A 20029-nucleotide genomic window follows, 5' to 3' on the forward strand; every position below is an offset into this window, starting at 1 on the left:
TCTGGGCCCAGGGGGCTGTGGAGGAGGTCACTGCTGGCTTCAAATGCACAGAGCGAAAGAGCAGGATGTGGCAGTGGAGGAGCGGGTCATAAAAGCCGCTGGCCCTGGGGTTGAGGCACTCACGTGATGCACAAACCAACCCTTCCACACATGGCTGCTTAATGCATCTTCCTTACTTCCTGACTGGGAATCTGATTTACCAAAATGTTGAACTTGAATCTGTAGTCAGTGGAAACGGTACTTTGATCATGTACAGTAGGAAGTGAATTGAACAACCTGCTCCTACGTGGCTCAGATCGGGCAACCTAAATCAGCCAGTACTTTTGACCTTAATCTCTATGCCCTAGTTCCCCATCTCTAAAGTGGAGATAGTAATAGCCTCAGTCTCCTATACCTGTTGCGAAAACAAATTCATTTTTGCTATAGGGAAGAGCCCCAGAAAAGCCCCCGAGCAGAGTACTGGCTCTGGTTTTCAAAGCAGAGTTAGAAAACCTGTGCAGCGTATAAGGCATGGGCCCCGCACGCCAAGCAGTGAATTATTGCTACCGAGGTGAACATAATCCAGTCTGCGTACTTAATGAGGCAGAGTTGCTATGGAAGAAAAGTACCATGGGATCAGATAATTAAAGACCGCCATCAAGATGCATGTGCAAATTAAGCCTGTGCAGTTAGCCTTTCTTCTGGCAATTCCTAACTTCCGAGCACTTGACTTAACAACCTTAGCGTTCTTTTAGTGTAGCTTTTAGTCCGTAATGAGTATGAAACCTGGTGCGGCGGTTACAGACAGATTAGAACCTTCAAGGCAGACAGCCCTTGCTGGTAATAAAATAATTAGAGTCCTTTCCTCAAACCTCCCCTTGCTGTTTGTCTAAATGACTCGCTTGCTTTTCACAACACTGTTGTAGCGTTTGGCTTCATCTGGCTTTTTCACTGCAGCAACCTGGTTTCATTAACAGGCTTTCCAGCAAAAGAGAAGCTGCCAGCGCTCTGCGTTCAGAGCACCACCAGCGGATTCGAGTTTCTGTAAATAAGAATTCACGCCCTAGGGTTCCTTCTTTGGAAAATGTACTGTTGGACCACATGTAAACATGGCTTTGATTTCATGTCTTTTGCCTGTAGGGGGATCGGCTGTCAGGAATTCCCCGCGGTTCTAATCTATTTTAATTTAAACTGTAGCTGGGAGCACTGCAGATACCTCTGATCAGCACTCTCGTGGCAACAGCAACGAGGGCCCGGATTTCACCACTCCAAAAGCCATCAGCGACTTGGCAGTACGGCGGGCGCGGCATCGGCTGCTCTCGGGGGAATCAGGGGAGAAACGTGCCTCCAAACCTGTCAACAAAGTGATTAAATCAGCATCAGCTACTGCCCTCTCCCTCCTGATTCCTTCTGGTAAGAACTAAATCTCAGGTTAAGCACTAAACACCAAAATGCATTAAATGGAAGTTGTGCAGGCATGGGCGCCTGTCCGTAAGGATCCTGTCCCAAAGGGGCATCGTGATGGAGACTCCTGTGATCGGTGTACGAGGGTGTTTCAGGAAGTAACGAAGGTTTCAGTGAGTGGGAAACTGCACGTAGCAGGGAACACGGATGGTGGCATTGGCAAGTGTGCCCATCGTTGACGACGCCACAGAGACGTGACGTGACTGATCATTGCACCTGCAGTGGTTTTATATTTCAAAATTGCTGTTACTTTCTGAAACACCCTCAACTATGTATCACTCCCATGGAGAATCATAGAAAATGAGGGTGGGAAGGGAGCTCAGGGGTCACATCCAGTCCAACCTCCTGCTCCAAGCAGGACCAGCCCCAACTATATCATCCCAGACAAGGCTTTGTCTAGCTGGGTCTTGGAAACCTCCAAGGATGGAGAGTCCACCACCTCTCTGGGTAACCTGTTCCAGTGCTTCACCACTCTCCTAGTGAGTAAACTTCCCTAGGTACAGCTTGAGCCCATTGCTCCTTGTCCTGTCATCTGCCCCCACTGAGAACAGCCCAGCTCCATCCTCTTTTAAACCCCCCTTCAGGTAGTTGAAGGCTGCTATTCAATCCCCTTTCAGTCTTCTCTTCTCCAAACTAAATAAGCCCAGTTTCCTCTCCTCACCAGTCATGTCCCCCAGCCACTGAACCATTTTTGTTGCCCTCCGCTGCACTCCAACGTGTCCACATCCTTTCTGTAGTGGGGGCCCACAACTGGACACAGGACTCCAGATGTGGCCTCCCCAGTGCTGAATGGAGGGGAATAGCTCTGCTCTCGATCTGCTGGCAACACTTCTACCAGTGCAGCCCAGGATGCCGGTAGCCTTCTTGGCAACACGGGCACACTGCTGGCTGATATCCAGCTTATTGACCACTGTCACCCCCAGGCCCTTTCTGCAGAGCTGCTGCCCAGCCAGTCACCCCCAGCCTGCACCGGCACATGGGATTATTCTGTCCTAACTGCAGGATTTTTCACTTGTCCACATTGAACCTCATGAGATTTCTTTTGGCCCAATCCCCCAATTTGTTGAGGTCCCTCCGAATCCTAGCCCTACCCTCCAGCATGTCTACTGCTCCCCCCAGCTTGGTATCATCTGCAGACTTGCTGAGGGTGCGCTCTGCGCCATCTTCCAGGTTGTTAAAGGTATTGAACAAAACCGGCCCTAGGACTGACCCCTGGGGCACTCCACTTGATACCGGCTGCCAACTAGACACCGGGCCATTGATTACTACCCTCTGAACCCGATGCTCCAGCCAGTTTCCCATCCACCTTACAGCCCATTTGTCCAGCCCGCACTTCCTTAGCTTGCCTGCGAGAATGTTGTGGGAGATGGTATCAAAAACCTTGCTAAAATCAAGGTATATCACGTCCATGGGTCTCCCCGCATCCACAGAGCCGGTCACCTCGTCATAGAAGGCAATCAGGTTGGTCAGGCATGACTTGCCCTTGGCGAACCCATGCTGATGATTTAGAGAACGAACGCACCATTGCTGAAGGTGGAGATATGCTCATGATTTGACGTCAGCTCCTGTCAAGGACAGCCATGTCTTACCCTCTCTGCTTGCAGATTTGTTTTAAACGGGCTCCCAGGGCTTTAGTATATCTCCAGACAGTGGTGCAGGGAGAAGATGTGTCCAAATCACAGATGAAACAAGCTTAACACACTCGCTGCTGCTGCTTAGTCACATGTGGCTTCCTGAACTGTCTGTTGAAATCGTCCACATCTGATGTATTTAGCAGGCAGCAGCACAGGTACTAACCGTGTTCAGGAGGAGGAGAGCTGAACGCAGAAGGTCTAGGCAACTTTAGAGATGTAGTGAACAATAAGACCTGTATCTTTGTAAGTTTTGGTGCCAGACAGTGGCTTTTTTTCTGAGTGCAGCAAAGGTCTCAGTGGAAGTTTCTTTCCCTAGGAGCAATTCTAGCTTTGTGCCTTCTCGTCCCCGATGCAGAGAGTCTAGGTCTTGCTGTAGGTTTCAGGACCTTTTCTGTTCCTGCCAACTTGAAGAATAGCACATCCCAAGAATTTACAGGGAGGCCTTCAGAGCCAGGTTGCCTGCCCAGCAGAATATGCTTTCCTGTCTCAATGAGAGCTCTGGAGACAGGTATGAAATTAGTTTGGCACCATTGTAATGATTTACATTTAATTTCCTGTGGTTTGAGGGTTGGTTGCTATGGACTCCCTCACAAAATTCTCTGAAATGCATATTTAATTACCCAGCAGAGGATTCTTCAGAACTGCTCTCCTCTGTCGGGTAAACATGTCAGTAAATACATTCAAGGGATACTTAATAACCCAATTCTTACATTTCACAAGTGCCTTTAAAACTCTTAATGGGGTATTATTTTACCTGGGGGGCTGATCTCTCAGTTGGATGCATGAGTTTTGTTTCATGTCATCCTTATTCACATACGTTTGTAGTACAGATTATTTTATCAGTTAAAGTATAGTCACTCTGACTACTTCAGCCCAAGTGTATTGTTCTTATCAGTAATGCTAGCCGTGGTTTCGAAACAAGTGGCCAGTTAAATCCCACCTTTGTAAGCGAGGGTCACCTGGGCTGTGCAGGTGATTTTGGGGCTATTTGTAATACTGTTCCCACATAGCGCCATCCTCTTACAATAGCTGTTTTTTACAGTTCAGTATTTTGCTCCAACTAAACTTAAAACAACACTAAAGTTGCTTTGTTTTCGTTGTAATCCACTCTCTTTCCCAATCTCATTCTTTTATGTCCAAGCTGGTTTTGAGTTGCATCGATGTGAGGGAGAAGCCCACGCCATGTTTGCTATTTGTCTGCCCCCCTGCATTTTCTCGTCTCGAAACGGTCAAGCCCCTTTAAACAAAAATTAAAAGAAACATTTCGTAGCCTGAAACCGCGCTCTTTCAGGACTGTAAGCCTGGAGCTAATATTTACGACTGAAGCATAAATCTGTGAAAATAGGTTTTCATAATGGAAACACTGCCTTGGCCATTATTCTAGATGACAAACAACACTGCTGTACTAAGTACGCTTCAGCGAGGACTCGCCGTTTCTGAAACATGACTGATTTTGACCTTTTCAAACAATTTATTAATTAATAAAGACTGCAGGAAATGAGCCCTGTTATATTTGCTACTAAAGGCATTTTTAAAGCCAGTGCCCACTAGCTTTATAAAAACAGCAGGCAAATAGGCTTCCCCATTAATATTTTAACAAGACTTATATCTCCCGTGGAAGGTCAGGCTTTCTAATTTGCACCCGTTTTGTATCATCGCTGTAGATCACCACACTTGTTCCCCATTGGCCAGCCCAATGTCACCTCATTCTCTGTCCTCGAACCCGTCTTCGAGGGACTCTTCACCAAGCCGAGACTTTTCTCCTGCCATTGCAAACCCGAAGCCACCAATCATCATCCATCGGGCTGGGAAAAAATACGGCTTCACTCTGCGCGCTATTCGCGTCTACATGGGAGACAGCGACGTCTACACTGTGCACCACATGGTCTGGGTATGTCTCTGCTTTTCGAACAAAGATTGTCCCTTGACACCGTTTATCCCCTGTCCCGATTCAGACCCAAATGGAGCAAGTAGTGAAATAAAGCCCCGTGGGCTTTATCTGGCACAGCCCTTCACAAAACCATTATGGCTTTTTGCTTTGCCTTCCCCACAGCGATGTGAATCGACATCCTCCACCAAGCATGTATGTTAAGGCGTGTGTGTGTGTATCCTCTTGCCCCCTATTGGGGTTGTCACAGGAGGGTCAATTAAAGATAATTCATCCTGAGCTGTTACCAATGATCGTCTGCTTCAAATTAGCTCAGTCCACTGGGATTTTCAAGGCAGCCACTCATACTTGATTACAAGCCGTTAAGCATTATTGCCCTTCCATCGATTGCCCTGGGATTTGGCATTCCAGTTATCTGTGTATTATGGCAGAGGATATTAACTGCCTGCGTATCCCCCTCCCCACCCCGCGTGTTCCTTGGCAGTGTGCACGACTTAGCTGGAAACATTTCCCTCAAAGCAGTGTTTAGGATTTAAATTGCACTCCTTCTCCAGTTCAAGGAGAGAAAGGAGCGAAAGGCCGTTTATTAATTTCCTCACATCTCTGCGTGTTGGAGACCTCATTAAGAGTTTTCGGCTTTGTACCTGGTAGCCATTCTTTGATGCTAATCATTATGTAGAAAAGTCATCTGGAACCGAGTTTTGCCTTTGCTCCCCTCTGCTCGTCCTTGAAAAAAAATCTGTGTTTCTTAAGTTTCCGGCTCTGCAACCCTTTCGGGCCCAGAGCGAGCCCGCTCCTTTCTCTGCTGCAGTAAGTGCAAGCATCCCCAGCTGCGTCTTCGCTCCTTAGAAAGGTTGCGGGCCTTTCTTTCCAAGGTCAGGCTGTCTGGTAGCAATGTGAGCGGGGTGTATAGGACACCCTGGCTTAGTAAAGCACGGGAGGTGGAAGAAGAGCTGGTACTGAGGATCAGTGGACATGACGAGCAGTCTTACTGCGCAGGAGCTTGCCTTACAGAGAGCTGAGTGAAGTTACAGGACTCGTTAGCAGTTTCCAAAGTACGTGCTTACTCCGTTCCAGAGGGTAAAGGACTCATTAGCCCGGCATGTTTTGATACCTGAATCAGGGATGTCCAAAGTTGTTGTATTTAATGGGAGTAAAGGTATGGGGAGGCAGCATTAAACCTGTGCTTTGGGGTTTAATCCAGTTCTGAATGGTTGGAGAGAAGGATGAGACAGGATATGGAAGCAGATTACCACACAGCACGTAACCGTGCGGCCCCTGTCAGGTGAAATACTGGACTAGGTAGACTCCGAGTCCGATCCAGTCAACTGTTCCTGCACAGCGTCAAGTAAAACATTTCCCTCTGATTCTTCCACAGCATGTGGAAGAAGGAGGCCCGGCCAGCGAAGCCGGTCTGCGGGAAGGTGATCTGATAACTCACGTCAACGGGGAGCCTGTCAACGGCCTAGTGCACACGGAAGTGGTGGAGCTGATCCTGAAGGTAGGGCCTGATCATGCCTGAATGGGGGCAATCCAGCTAATATCCAACACGTTTAGGAACGGACTGGCAGGTGGTCGTTTTGAATGCAAGCCGGGGTCTGACCCAGCCTCGCTATTACATCTCCCCCTACTATCCAGCTCGCCCTGTACAAAATAGTGCCAAAGAGATCTTGCTTCTTGTATAGTCCCTGGACCGTTATGGCTGTAACTCAGTTCCCAGATAAACTGTCAGTCTTCCCTTAAGTCTCCAGAATTGTCTGCTTGCACTTTAAACCGATAGTCATTTAATATCTGTGGAGAAAGGAGCCTATCGGAGATATTCTGCAGCAGCAAGAGAGCTGCCTGTTTGTTACTGGGGTATTTGGAAGCAGTCAGCAGATTAACACGTCGTGCTTTTCACAATCCCTTTGTATCATTTGAAGAAACGAGTCCCCTCGAACGCTCCCAATTACTTTTATTTTGCTTTAGGCTGCTAACGTCAGTGGCTCTCAGTGCCATTTTATCAAGGATTATTGTCATCAATATTTAAAGCAGGCTTGATAATTGTGGTTCAGATTGCTCAGGTAAATGCCTTCCGTTTTGATAACCTCCTCTGAGCTGGGTGCATTTATTGAAATAAGGTCCAACTCTTTCACAGAGGTGTTGGGTTGGAGCACAAGGAAGTGAGGTATTTTGTTAGGCGCGTTGAGGGGGCCAGGCTGCCCAAGTGATGGGAACAGGACTGCATCGATGAATGCTGCCGTGCCGGAAACACCAGGTGAAAGATAAAGCTGCTGACTCTCGGGTTGTCATGACTAGCGTTTGTCTGGCTCCCCTCACCATATCTGGGTAGTGTGTGAGGCTTAAATTCAGGCCTTAGGATCTCAGTAAGGTGTCAAACACCTCACCCTCCATGTTCCTTGTAGTTTAAGCATGCATCTTAGGAAACCAAGACCCTAAAGGGGTCTGTTTGTGCACCTGTTATTAAAGGCCAGATGAAGATGCAAAGAGAAGGGAAGGGAAGCAAGCAGGGAAGCCAGTGATAGACCAGCAGCCCACTGACTTAGCCCCTAACACTGCCACCATCTAAACAGCAATTCTTTTATGTATTCATCAGAGCGGAAACAAGGTGTCTATCTCTACCACCCCCTTTGAGAACACATCCATCAAAGTCGGGCCAGCTCGAAAGGCCAGCTACAAATCCAAAATGGCGCGTAGGAACAAGAAGAGCAAAACCAAAGAAGGGCAGGAAAGGTGAGTTAGGTTCTCCCTGTGAAGATCAGCATTATCCAGCTGGGCTTTGTCAAAGCACTTTCTATGCAGCAAGGTCTTGTGTCGGTGCATGCTAAATTGAGCACGTGCAAGAGGCTTCTGAATGCGAGTAATTCATTTGGTTTTATAAATGAGTAACTTCCGGTTCCTTTTTGCAGCAAGAAGAAGAGTTCGTTGTTCAGGAAGATCACGAAGCAGGCTTCGCTGCTGCACACCAGCCGCAGTTTATCTTCACTCAACCGCTCCCTGTCTTCCGGAGAAAGTGTTCCTGGTTCTCCGACTCATAACCTGTCTCCTCGGTCACCCACGCAGAGCTACAGATCTACTCCAGAGTCTGTTCATTCAGGTAAAAAAGCAGTGGGTCAGCTTGATTTTTTTTAATAGCCTCATTCTTAAAGCAACAAACGGAATAGCGAGTTAGTTTATTTGCACTTGAAAGCAGCGGCTGCTGTGTACTTTTATTTTCTTGTGGGCAGATGAAAGTTTAATTCCAATCTGTGTTCATTATGCAATGAAGAGCAAGTCATGAACTACACCACACTCTCTGTGCGTGTTCGATGCAAGTTTGTGTTGTAAGATACAATAGATTTCCAAGGTATTTTGACTCTTTTCCATAATACATCACAGCAAAAGAATCAGAATATTGGGGGAAAAGCCAGTCTTGAAAATGTCATCCGGCACGGGATTAAGAAACTTGCATCCTAAAAATAAGAACAAAGAAATGTTTTTACCTACGTAATGCTCGAACAGCAGCGAATGCTTTTTCATGGAGTTTCTGCACACTACACTGATTTTCTGGTACTGATTATATGAACGTAGAATCGTAGAAAACGAGGGTTGAAGGGATCTTAGGAGGTCACATCTAGTCCAGCCCCCTGCTCCAAGCAGGACCAGCCCCAACTACACCATCCCAGACAATACACTAACCAGTACACTAACTCTACTGGAAACCAAGGTAACACCGCATTTTGTAGTCTCTTTGCAATGGACTCTTGTGGTAATTGGACAAACCCCTGTACAAGAGTATTTGCATTGATTTGCTTAATAATAAGATATTGTAATAATTTTCTTTTCCTATTTGTTTTTTTTTTTTTTGAAGTTGGTGGAAATTCTTCCCAGAGCAGCTCTCCTGGCTCCAGTGTCCCCAACTCTCCAGCCAGCTCCGGGCACATCCGGCCTAGTTCTCTGCACGGGCTAGCACCGAAGCTTCAGCGACAGTACAGATCGCCAAGGCGTAAATCGGCAGGAAATATCCCCCTCTCGCCACTGGCTCACACTCCGTCACCGACCCCGCAGTCCACATCGCCTCAGCGCTCTCCTTCTCCTTTGCCTGGGCATTCAGTTGGCAGCTCCAGTATTATTCAGTCCTTTCCTGTAAAGCTACACTCCTCCCCACCACTGGTGAGGCAGATTTCCAGACCCAAAAGTGCCGAGCCTCCCCGTTCTCCTCTCCTGAAGAGAGTCCAGTCCGCTGAGAAGCTTGCTGCTTCCTTGTCCTCCTCTGAAAAGAAGCTGGCTTCCTCTCGCAAGCACAGCTTAGATATCTCCCACTCTGAATTTAAGAAGGAGATGCTGCAGCGCGATCCCAGCCTCCAGAGTTTACAGGAATCGATGAATGAAACAACAGGAGGCAAAGTGGGGCTCGCAGAGAAAGGCATGTTGCAAAAGCCAACTTCCAGGAAGCTGGGTGCTATTCGACAAGACAGGGCGGAGAGAAGAGAGTCTCTTCAAAAGCAGGAGGCCATTAGGGAAGTCGATTCTTCCGAGGATGAAACTGATGATGGTTCGGAGGACAGCCAAGATGGGAGAAGGTTGGATAGGCCTCCCGGCAGCGACAATCAGGGCTCCGATTCTTTTAATGATGATAAGTTTCCTTCTAAATTGGAAAGCAAAGATAGTATTGAGGATGATGCTTTTCTGCCCGAGGATCCAAAAGGTGCAGAGGACTCGCAGAGCGTAATCGGTCAGCAGCCCCCAGCTGCCTCGGAGATGCTGCAGAGCGGTCACCAGTCACCGCCTGAGAGTCTCTCAGGGACTTCTCCAGGAAAACCTAGCAGCATCGAGAAGCCACTGCGAGCGCCAGGAGCAGCAGCAAAAGAGTATGAGTTGGCAGACAGCAAAGCTCTTGAGCCTGGCAGCCAAGGAGATGCCTCTTATGAGGGAATCAAAGACTCTGGGAAAACTGTGAGTGTTCAGAAAAGTCCAGATCGCACAGAATATACCACATGCCCATCCGCAAAACTCCTTCAGTTGGAACAAGGCAACTCTTCGGGTGCCTCCTGCAGTAACGACGGCCTGAAGGAGTGTCTTCTGACAGAAGTGAGTCCAAAAAAGCAAGATTTGAAACCTTCATTAGCACTTTCTCCTTGTTGCACAACGGGTATAACCTCTCCTCTCTTGCTAAGCCAAATGGACTGCAAAGAGAAAAGTCCTAAGCAGGAACTTCACCCTGTAGAGCAAAGCAACAGGCTTCAGCGCCTGGAAAATATCAGCGAACCCACCTGCAAAAGCCCCAGCGCTGAAAAGCAGCAAAGCTCATCCCATGTAGAGAGCACTCCGAAAAGCAAGAACCCACCGGCAATGAGTTCAGCGAGTCCAAGTAGTTCAGCAAGTGCTGCACCTTCAACTCCCCACATCCCAAGTGCCGGCAAAAAAGCTCTGCCGATGTCTCAGTTGATCCCTGTAGCTCAAAGTGTGTTGGGTCCAGTAAAGCTCAGCCTGTCTGGTACAAGGGAGCTGGAGAAGAGAAAGGAGCTTTCCCAGGTGGACCTGTCTTGTAAGGGGGAGAAAGAGCCAAAACAGAGGCGGCAGGAAACCCTCCAGGGGAGCCCATGTCAAGAGAAAGCCCAGCCTGCCACGGACAGCCTTCCTCGCACGTGCAGGCACTGCACGCAGCCCGCCAAGCCGGCAAAGCCTTGGGAGCCAGAGTGTCTGCCACCCGCGAGGAAGGAGCCCAGCGTGGGCAGCCGTAAGACGCCGGAGGCCTCGGGGGACACCTGGAAAATGTCTCCATTGAAGGATCTGCCACATGCTCCCGGAAAACAGGTTCTTCGGGCCTCCCCTTTACCAGATGGCAGCGCCAAGCCTTGCCAAGAGGAGACTCTGCTGCAGGGGAGCCGCAAAGAGGCTGGAGGTCAATTAAAACCACAAGACTTCCCCTTGTCTCGCGACGGTGCTGTCAGGAAAACATAGCAGCATTCCTCGGCTCCGGGGACTCGAGCGTTCTCCGCTGGGAAACCGAGACTGTGTGTCTGAAATTGTATGATACACTAATATAAAATAGAACTTGTGTACATCTATTTTTTGGGGAGGGGTTTTTTCATACTGCTTTTTTGCCCTTTTCTTCATCCTTGCTCTTCTATTTTTGTACACAGTGTGCTTGCCATTTGAGGTCTCTTTGGAACAGGGTATCTCTGAAGCGGGGGCTCGGAGGGAGGTTGCAGATTGCTTTCCTTGCTTGTCCTGAGCTGAAGGCACGCTGTGTATTTATTTCCCTCTAGTTTTGGAGTTTATTTCCAATCCCAAAGAATTGTGTGTGCGGGAAAAAAAAAAAAAAAAGGCAGCTCACTTAAACACCTCTGTTTTTCAGCCGTGGCTTTCAAATGTCATTGTTTCTCCAATTCCTTGTTTCAGGGCAACTGAAAGAACAGCGACCTTGTTTCATCAGTTATCCTGGCAGCGAAAGCCCTCTTAAGTGCAACCCAGACCCCCCTCTCTTTCTTTGCCCCTCTACGTATCCAGCTGTCTCGGACATATCCTAGAGTCCGTTGCTTCTCCGTTCTCAGGCTGGGGTGGGGAAACATTCCTATATTTGTCAAACCCTTAGTTTTTTAAAACCCGTTTCTCAAGTCACCACTGAAACAAGCCTCCAGTCCGTAGCACGCTTTGTTGTGTTGGTTTGCTTTTCTTCCTGCGTTACAGAACGCACGGGGACCCTTTCTTTTAGCTTTTAAAATTTTAAATGCCTTTTTTTCCTCCCTTTGCCTCCCTTCTTCTCGTTGGACCATCGTCAGAACAGAGCATGCCCGCAGGAAAGGGTGCGATACGGTCATTTTAAAGGAACCTCTTAAATTGTAGCACTCTTGGGCACGACCTGGGTAATGTTAAATCCATGTCAAGCGGGTATAGGAAGCGGATCCCTCTTACAGTGGATCTAAATAAGTTGTCGAGGGAGTTTAGGTGTGCTGACGAGAACCGACAAACCCCACCCAGCTTTCTGTCCTCTGCTGCCTTGGGAAGCGCTGGGAAGAGCCCCGAGTTCTTGAATTATACGGGCGAGCTGCAGACCTCAAAACGACACACGTGGTATTTCAGCATCTCAGCTTTCATAGCCAGAGCATTTCTACCGCTTAATTTACTTGATTCCAGTAGGAATTGTGATGATCTCCTGGGTTCCAGCATTTCTTGGCTTTAAGTGTAACCAACTCTGGCTAACGATCTCTTTGAGAGACTCAGATCAGCAACAATAGCAGGCTGATAAATAGGTAGTATAATTAGGGCTATGGCACAGTAAGCCATTTCCTTATTTCAGCCAATTAAAACTTACTGTCAAAGAGTGCCACTGTCGTCATATATCTCCAAACGCTCTTGGCTTTTACCCCAACCTTGTCTTGGTGTATCTGCATGTAGATCATCTGTATCTCCTAGTCAGCCAGCTCACGGATCTACTTGGATAGGAAAACTCCTGAACGACGGCTGTCCTTGTAACAGTACTCCAGGCTAAACTTTGCATCTGTTGGTCCAATTTCATTATACCGCGTTTTCCATGATAAAAATCTCTTCTGCACTTTGAGTTTCAACTTGTTTTCCCTAAATGCAAGTGTATGTTTTATATAGGAAGCATTCTTCCCATCTCGCTTTCTCAACCTGGTTTTAATTTATGATCCATAGCTTTCAAGACCCCATTGGATTTCTCGACCTATATTTTTCCCTGTGAACCCCGCCTCCCCCTCCCCCCTCTTTTTTTTGGATGTTTGGATTTCATTTCTGGACCAACTTTTTTTTTGTTTGTTTTAGGATGGTTTTTTATTTTTACATTCAAGTTACTGTTTACTTCGTATATCTGTGTGAATGCATGTGTTTACGGTGGTGCTGTGAATGCACTAATAGAAGCCTCCACGCTCCAAAAACCAGTGAACTGTTCCAGCAGCGACCTGTTATTACCACTCTCTCTTTGATCCCTCCACTGGGATCCATAAGGTAGTTGAATGCAGATGGATTCGTAATTATAAATCATTACTTTCCTGCCACCCAGTTGGGGGTCCCGTTCCTCCACCCCCATCAGAGCGCTCTTCTCCTGATGGCGGTCTCATCCTGAGCTGGGTGCGGAGAGTCGTGAGCGCGGAGGGCTGCCTGCGAGGACCTGGGAACGCCACCGGTTTGCTCCTGAACGGGTTGATCCACTAAACATTTCCGAAACACGGTACGACTGACAGTACGAAACCAAACCAAGTCTGCCTGGTGCAAAGCACTTCTCCCTGAGAAATGCAAGCTAGTTCTGGAGAGCCTGCTCCATGTCATGGGGTCTAAGGTACGAACCCATGTCGGGGCATAGCCCCTGCAACGTCCGACTTGGGTCTCAGCGCGATAGGCAAAGCAGTGCACCCCTCGACATCAGACAAAGGTAATTCACCCTGCAGATGTAACCCCAGCGGTCTGTATCGCTGCGTAAAACAAGCCATGATTGTGGGGGGTTCGGCTGCAGCCTCGCCTCTTCTTTCGAGCACAGGTGATTCAGCTTGCGCTGAAAAGAAAATTGCCTGCCTGCTTTTTAATGCACGTGCACTCATTAATTGGGGAGGCAGCTAATGATCCATGGAAGTAATGAAGTACAGTTTATTTTGAGCGCACAGGCAGCGCCGCGTCCAGGAGATCTGCCAGGGTGAGCCTCGCGAGGGAGGAAGGTGCGACTAGGCCAGAGGGCTGGGGCCAGGGTCACGTCTCTGGGAGGCGGCGAGGGGAGCTCCCCGGAGGGACCCAGGCACCCAGTGACCGCTCGGAGAGCACCAGGTCCGTTAGCCACATACTCCCTGCTCTTTGAACTTAACCCTTGGTGCAGCGGTTGTCATCGTGTGGCTGCCGAAACGCGTTGCGTAGGCACCGAGGAAGAGTGTGAAGAGGCCCTGACGTGCTGCTGCTTTTGCACGATGGCGCCAGAGGTATTTTTGCAACTAATTCAGCTAAAGACAGCACAGGACAAATATTTAGCCACTCAGTTTCTGTACCAACGTGAAACAATAGGTGCAATATTAGACATCCGCCTTCGCAAGCCCAAACAGGCTGGCGTTACTAGGAACATGTCCGTTAACAGGGAAGCCCCAACATCTGTATTTCTGGGCAACATCATCGCTTTTCCCGAGACGCCAGGTGCACAGCCCCCACTCCGTACACTCATTTAAATTTGGCACATTATAGCTGAGCTTTTGAGCAAAAGTTTCCATGGAAAATTGCAACAATGCCCCAGATCTGTGCCAAGATTCACTGCTTGCTTTGCTGGAAGGTAAAAGCAAAAACTCTACGTAGTCTTCTCTGCTAATCTCAGAGCCGTGGGAGAGGTGAGGTGTTAGAAACGGTTGCGTTTGCACGTTGCGTGCGCACGCGCGCGTTAGCACGGCGTTTCGGAGAAGTTAGGAGCCATTCTCCTCGTACAGAACAACCCGCAGACGAGAGTCCGACCGTCACGGTGAGCCCAGGCCCGGATCAGTGCGAGGCAGCGAGCGTGCCTGTGTGCGCGTGTGAGATGCACGTAGCCGTCTCAGCACATCGCTCGCTTTTTATTTTGGGTGATTTGGGTGTGAGTTTTTTCTTCGGCTCGTTTTGGGTTGGGAGTTTGACCTTTGCAGTCCTCCTTCATTCGTGTACACAGCCAATGCATTCCTGCACCGTGCTCCATTTCAGTGTTATTTTTCCCCCTTCTCGACTTGTCGCATCCAAGGCACCTGAATGGTATTTATTGTAAATAGCAGACTCGTAGCCGTGTCGCTGCCACTCCTGGGGTTGCGTGTTGGGGGACGGCTGCGTGTTGGGGGACGGGCGAGTGGAGCGACCCGTGGTCTTCGTAGCCACGCTGCGTTCGAGTGTGATATGGATTTTTTTTTTCTTCCTGCGAGAGGAGGATAACGTCTTTCTCTGGTTTTCTCTTACTGGACGTGAAGGATAATGCTGTACTTCTAGTAGAAGATTTCGACAGACGTGTGTGTTTTACGTTGTGTTCGGTTCTCATACCCAGGCAGCTGGGAGAGCGGCTTTGAAGCCGGGCTCTGTCAAGCTGCGTCACTCAGCACTTGGCTAGAGAAGAGAGAAGTGTGGGATTTAAGTGTTTTTAGAAACTTGAACAATTGCCACATAAGAGCGGTGCAATAATTTTTATTCCTGTTGTGCCTGCATGTTGATGTTAAAATCCTCCCAAATAAATTTTTTTTTTTTTACATAAGTACGGGCTTGTTGTTCACTTCCTGGCTGCCCTCGCTTTAACTTGTTTCCCCTAGAAAAGATGCAGCGTGGCGCTGTGGTTTCACGCTGCCAGCTTAAAACTTACTTGGCAGCACGCTGTGCTTTGAGGATGCCGCGCTCGGCCGACCCTGCCGACTCCCGGGGCTCAGGAGATGGCTGCGGGGCGGCAGCATGGCACCAGCTCCCGGTAGATCCAGAGATCGGGGCACGGTCGTCTCGGACCCTCTGTCCTGTGGATCAGTGGGTTTTCGAAGTTGAAGCTTCTGCCTCTGTGCTCTTAGCACAGCGCTCGACCTCCGCCACCACGGGCTCGACTCCCATCCTGAGCTCAGTAGATTCTCACTTCGGTTTTAGACCGTTCCCACTGCTGAGCCTACAGAGAAACGCAAGGGAGGGGGACGGGGGACAAGAAGCTGGGCAGGAGCCGGCAGCGTGCCCTTGGTGCCAAGAAGGGGCTGCATTGGCAGGAGCGGTGCCAGCAGATGGAGGGCAGTGATTCTTCCCTCTCTTCAGCACCGGGGAGGCCACATCTGGAGTCCGGTGTCCAGCTGTGGCCCCACTACAGAAAGGATGTGGACACATTGGAGAGAGTCCAGTGGAGGGCAATGGAAATGGTTGTGGGACTGGGGGACAGGACTGGTGAGGAGAAGCCAAGGGAACTGGGCTGATTTAGTCTGGGGAAGAGGAGACCGAGGTGGGATTGAATAGCAGCCTTCACCTCCCTGCATGGGGGGCTGCAAAGAGGACGGAGCTGGACTGGTCTCAGTGGGGGCAGATGGCAGGACAAGGAGCAATGGGCTCAGGCTGCAGCAAGGGAAGTTGAGGTTGGGTATTAGGAAGAATGTTCTCACCAGGAGGGTGGTAAAACACTGGAAAAGGCAACCCAAAGAGGTTGGGGAATCTCCATCCTTGGAGGTGTTTAAGACCCAGCTAGACAAAGCCTTGTCTGGGATGATGGAGTTGGGGCTGGTCCTGCTTGGAGCAGGGGTTGGCCTAGATGCAACTCCTGAGCTCCCTTCAACCCTTATTGTCTGTGAGTCCAAGAAGTGCTTAGTTGAGCTACAGAAGGAAAAGTAAAGTGGGAAAAGAAGGGGAAATGCAGCCCACCTGAGAAGCTGTTCTTCAACAGGAGGATAAAAACCAAGTCAAGCCCCTTCTGCTTATGGTGGAGGTGCTTGTTTTCACACTCCGAGTCTCCAAGCTCGAGAGGAGCTGGCACCTTCCTACGTGCACGCAGTCCTGCTGGATTGATGCTGTCTGCCAGGACCGGTCAGTGAACGGAGCTCAGCTTGATCCTCCGTACGCTGCAGTGTGCTGGACACACCTGTCTCGCAGATAAAAACGTGCATATATGCAACCAAATGTATGCCAAGCGCGGGATCCAAGGAGCAGTGCTGGCACCTCGGATGTAGGGTGCTGTAAGGTCCAGACACAGCACCAGTTGGCACCGGTAACTAGCCAAATTTAATACAGCGCCTATCTTATACTTGAGCACCACTGCGTGCAGCGCGACAGCAGGGCGCCCTGTACCTCTTTGGGGTTAACCAGCGCTGCATCCTTGGACCTGGCAGCTGCTCTATGCTCCTGCAGCGTGCAGGGTCTTTGGGTGATCTCCCCAGCTACTCCGGGGGGTCTGGCAGGGGCACGGGGCAGGGCCGTATAATCAAATCCTTGCAGCCGAGTTGACCCCGCTTTATTGCAGTGCCATTGCCAAGGTCACGACGAATCCTGCATCCTCCTGGTCATGGACAGCAGCTGCCCAACGTTGCGGGGGTGAGATCTGGCCGCGTGGAAGTCGACGGGAGCCTTGCCGCGTCTCTGGTTCTCTCTTCCTGGACACGAAGGATAAGTTTAATAGATCAGGCAGGTGAGGATAGCACCACAGACCTCAGATAAAATGGTGAAATCAAGGGGAGTTTTGATACTCACTCCCCCTTCATCTGAGATCTCCGGTGCAATGCCATAACCCGGCTCGGTGTCCTCGGTGGTGGCCAGAAGCAATGTCTGTCTGGTCCTCTTTTTTATCTGTGCCCAGATGTGCCCTGAGGAAGGGCATTTCGTGCCCGAAAGGTTTTCTACCAGCTTTCCCAACTGTATAGTTTGCCCAGTTGCACGTTCCTGGGACCATTGTGGCTATAGGGACACGCCGCCCCCGCTACATGTCTGCACGCGACCATGCCACACTGTGATCCTTGTGACGGGGAGGTGGTCGGTGTCCCTAAAGACCTGGAAGGAAAAAGCTTAAAGCCAAGGCATTAGCAGGGTACCCCACATTGGCCAGCTCATACAAAGCACTTGCTCCGAGCACCCTCTCGAGCTGTCCATCCTTTGTATCGGGACGCAAACCTCCCTCGTGCTTTCTGCTCCCGTGAGCTCTGCAGGGGTTCAAGCTGGTCGCTTCTGAGCAGCCGGGATCTTGCTTCCCTGCCTGGTGGTGACCGGTGCTCTGACCATCGGCACCCCAAAACTCGGTAGCGCGGTGTTCGTGTCTCCTCGATGGCTGCGCTCCGTTCAAACGCAGAGTAAAGGCAAATCGGGAACAAAGGAACGGCAGCGCAGCCGCCGCTAGCAAAGGAGATGCCTTTGCAAGGGGAGTTTTGACGTCATTTTGTTTAATCATTTTTCTTTTTCTTACAACAGGTTGCAAACGTGGCATCCTTTGTCCCCAGGGTATTCTCCAGAGAGGGGAAGAGAGATCCACGCAGCGACAAGGCTGTCAGCCGAATAAATAGGTAGAGGCATAGCTGTCTGCTCTACGTGACGCCCAGGCTCCGGCACCAGGGATGTTCCTTTTGTTTCCACACTTGGTACCTAATGTGGAGCAAATGCACCCTCCCTTTCACAGTTCCATAGCTGGTCGGGTCGGGAGGGACCTGAGCAGATCATCAAGTCTGACCCCCTGCCCTGGCAGGAAAGAGTACTGGGGCCAAATGACTCGGGCAAGGTGTTCGTCTAACCTCCTCATAAAGCCCCCCAGGGTCGGAGCCAGCACCGCTTCCCTTGGAAGTTGGTTCCAGATCCTAGCCGCCCTGACTGAGGTAGCACCTCCTGATGTCTAGTCTGAATCTGCCCTCTGCCAGCTTGTGACCACTATTTCTAGTCACTCCTGGTAGTGCTCGGGGGAACAGGGACCCCCCCCAATGCCTGCTGGTCCCCTCTGACTAGTTTGTAACAGGCCACTAGATCCCCCCTCAACCTTCTCTTGTGGAGCTGAACAGGTTCAGGTCCCGTCGCCTCTCCCCATAGGGCCTGCCCTGCTGCCCCCTGATCATGCGGGTGGCCTCCTCTGGACCCTCTCCATGCTGTCCACATCCCTCCTGAAGTGCGGCGCCCAGACCTGGATGCAGTACTCCAGCTGTGGCCTCACCAGTGTCGCGTAGAGGGGGAGGATCACCTCCTTGGACCTGCTCGAGATACATCTGTGGATGCACGACAAGGTGCGGTTTGACCGCGTCCCCACACTGTTGGCCCATGTTCATTTTGGCATCAATAATGACTCCAAGATCCTGTTCTGCCTCTGCACTGATGAGAAGGGAGTTCCCCAGCCTGTAGGTCTGCTGCTGGGTCTTCCTGCCCAGGTGCAGCACCTTGCACTTGTCAGTGTTGAAACCCATCCTGTTCTCATCCACCCACCCCTGTAGCCTGTCCAGGTCCAATTGCAGCCTCTTCCTCCCTTCTAGCGTGCCCACTTCCCCCACATCTTAGTGTCATCTGCGAATTTGAACAGTGTGCTTTCCACCCCCTCGTCCAAGTCACTGATGAAGATGTTGAACAGTGCGGGCCCGAGGACCGAGCCCTGGGGGACCCCGCTGCCCACAGCCCTCCAGGTCGAATAAGACCCGTCCACCACCACTCTCGGGGTGCGGCCCTCCAGCCAGTTAGCGACCCATTTGACTGTAGGTGTCGACACCACAGTCCCCGAGTTTTTTAATGACAATGGGGTGAGAGACCGTGTCAAAGGCCTTCCTGAAGTCCAGAAAGACTACGTCCACCGCAACACTTGCGTGCAGGGATTTGGTGACCTGGTCATAGAAAGCCACCAGGTTGGCCCGGCAGGACCTGCCCCTAATGAACCCATGCTGGTTGCCCCTGAGCATCACCTCCCCTGCCGGCCCCTCGCGGACGTGCGCCAGCATAACTCTCTCAAAATGGTACCCAGGATCAAGGTAAGACTAATTTGGCCTTTCCTGAGGCCATCGTCCAGGCACCCTGCCCTGCTTCCTCTACCGGCACGGAAGGGAGGGCGGTTGAGGGACGCGCTGTGCTGGGTCCTCTACCGGCACGGGAGGGGGGGCTGCAGGTGAAGCCGAGGGGTGGTTTCTGGGGTGTCTGCAGCAACAGCTGGAAAAGTAAAGCCTGATAGCGCGCACTGCGTTTGCACCTGTCGTTTAAGGGAAGCATCTTCAGCCCTGGGGCTGGATGCTGCTGTCCCAAAGCCAAGCTGCCTTGGCGCACCACACAATAGCTCTCCTGGAGGATTACACTCGTGCCAGTGAAAGCCTTTTTACTGTTGAACGCGAGCACCCCTGAGGTGGGGCTCGGTGCGCTGCAGCTTCTGCCCGCCGGCTCCGAGATCAGGAGAGGTGGGCTGTTGTACACTGAGGGTCCTGCCACGTGGATAGAAACAGCTATCAAGCTCAAGTACCAACTTTGTAGCTGTTTTGGCTTTTTCTTTTATAACTGGACAGCCATTTTTGTGGCATGACGAATGCTTTGCACATGTGGCCCGTCTAAATTTATTGTGCAATTAACCCCGGTGAGTTGGGTAACGAGTACTTTGCACGCGTAGCCGGTTTTATTTTTGCATGTGGGGCCAGTCTAAATTCCTGGTGCAATTCACCAGTTAATTGTGCAATAAATG

The 20029-nt window shown here is 50.4% G+C and overlaps 1 protein-coding gene across 5 annotated transcripts in view; it reads left to right on the forward strand.

Annotated features, from left to right (window-relative positions):
* The window catches only part of MAST2 (microtubule associated serine/threonine kinase 2), a 309296-nt gene extending 294148 nt beyond the window's left edge, over nt 1-15148 (forward strand). For 3 of the 5 annotated variants that reach the window (XM_059727771.1, XM_059727772.1, XM_019489769.2), the window contains 7 exons: nt 1177-1392; nt 3394-3585; nt 4742-4968; nt 6344-6466; nt 7562-7698; nt 7875-8062; nt 8816-15148. In XM_059727771.1, coding sequence (XP_059583754.1) covers nt 1177-1392; nt 3394-3585; nt 4742-4968; nt 6344-6466; nt 7562-7698; nt 7875-8062; nt 8816-10908 — 3176 coding nt within the window. In that variant the 3' untranslated portion in view covers nt 10909-15148. The remainder of the gene's footprint in view (nt 1-1176; nt 1393-3393; nt 3586-4741; nt 4969-6343; nt 6467-7561; nt 7699-7874; nt 8063-8815) is intronic. The other 2 variants (XM_059727773.1, XM_059727774.1) reach the window with 1 other exon arrangement.
* The last annotated feature ends 4881 nt before the right edge of the window (nt 15149-20029 follow it).

Source organism: Alligator mississippiensis, chromosome 5 (genome assembly GCF_030867095.1).
Source record: "Alligator mississippiensis isolate rAllMis1 chromosome 5, rAllMis1, whole genome shotgun sequence".
NCBI lineage: Eukaryota > Metazoa > Chordata > Crocodylia > Alligatoridae > Alligator > Alligator mississippiensis.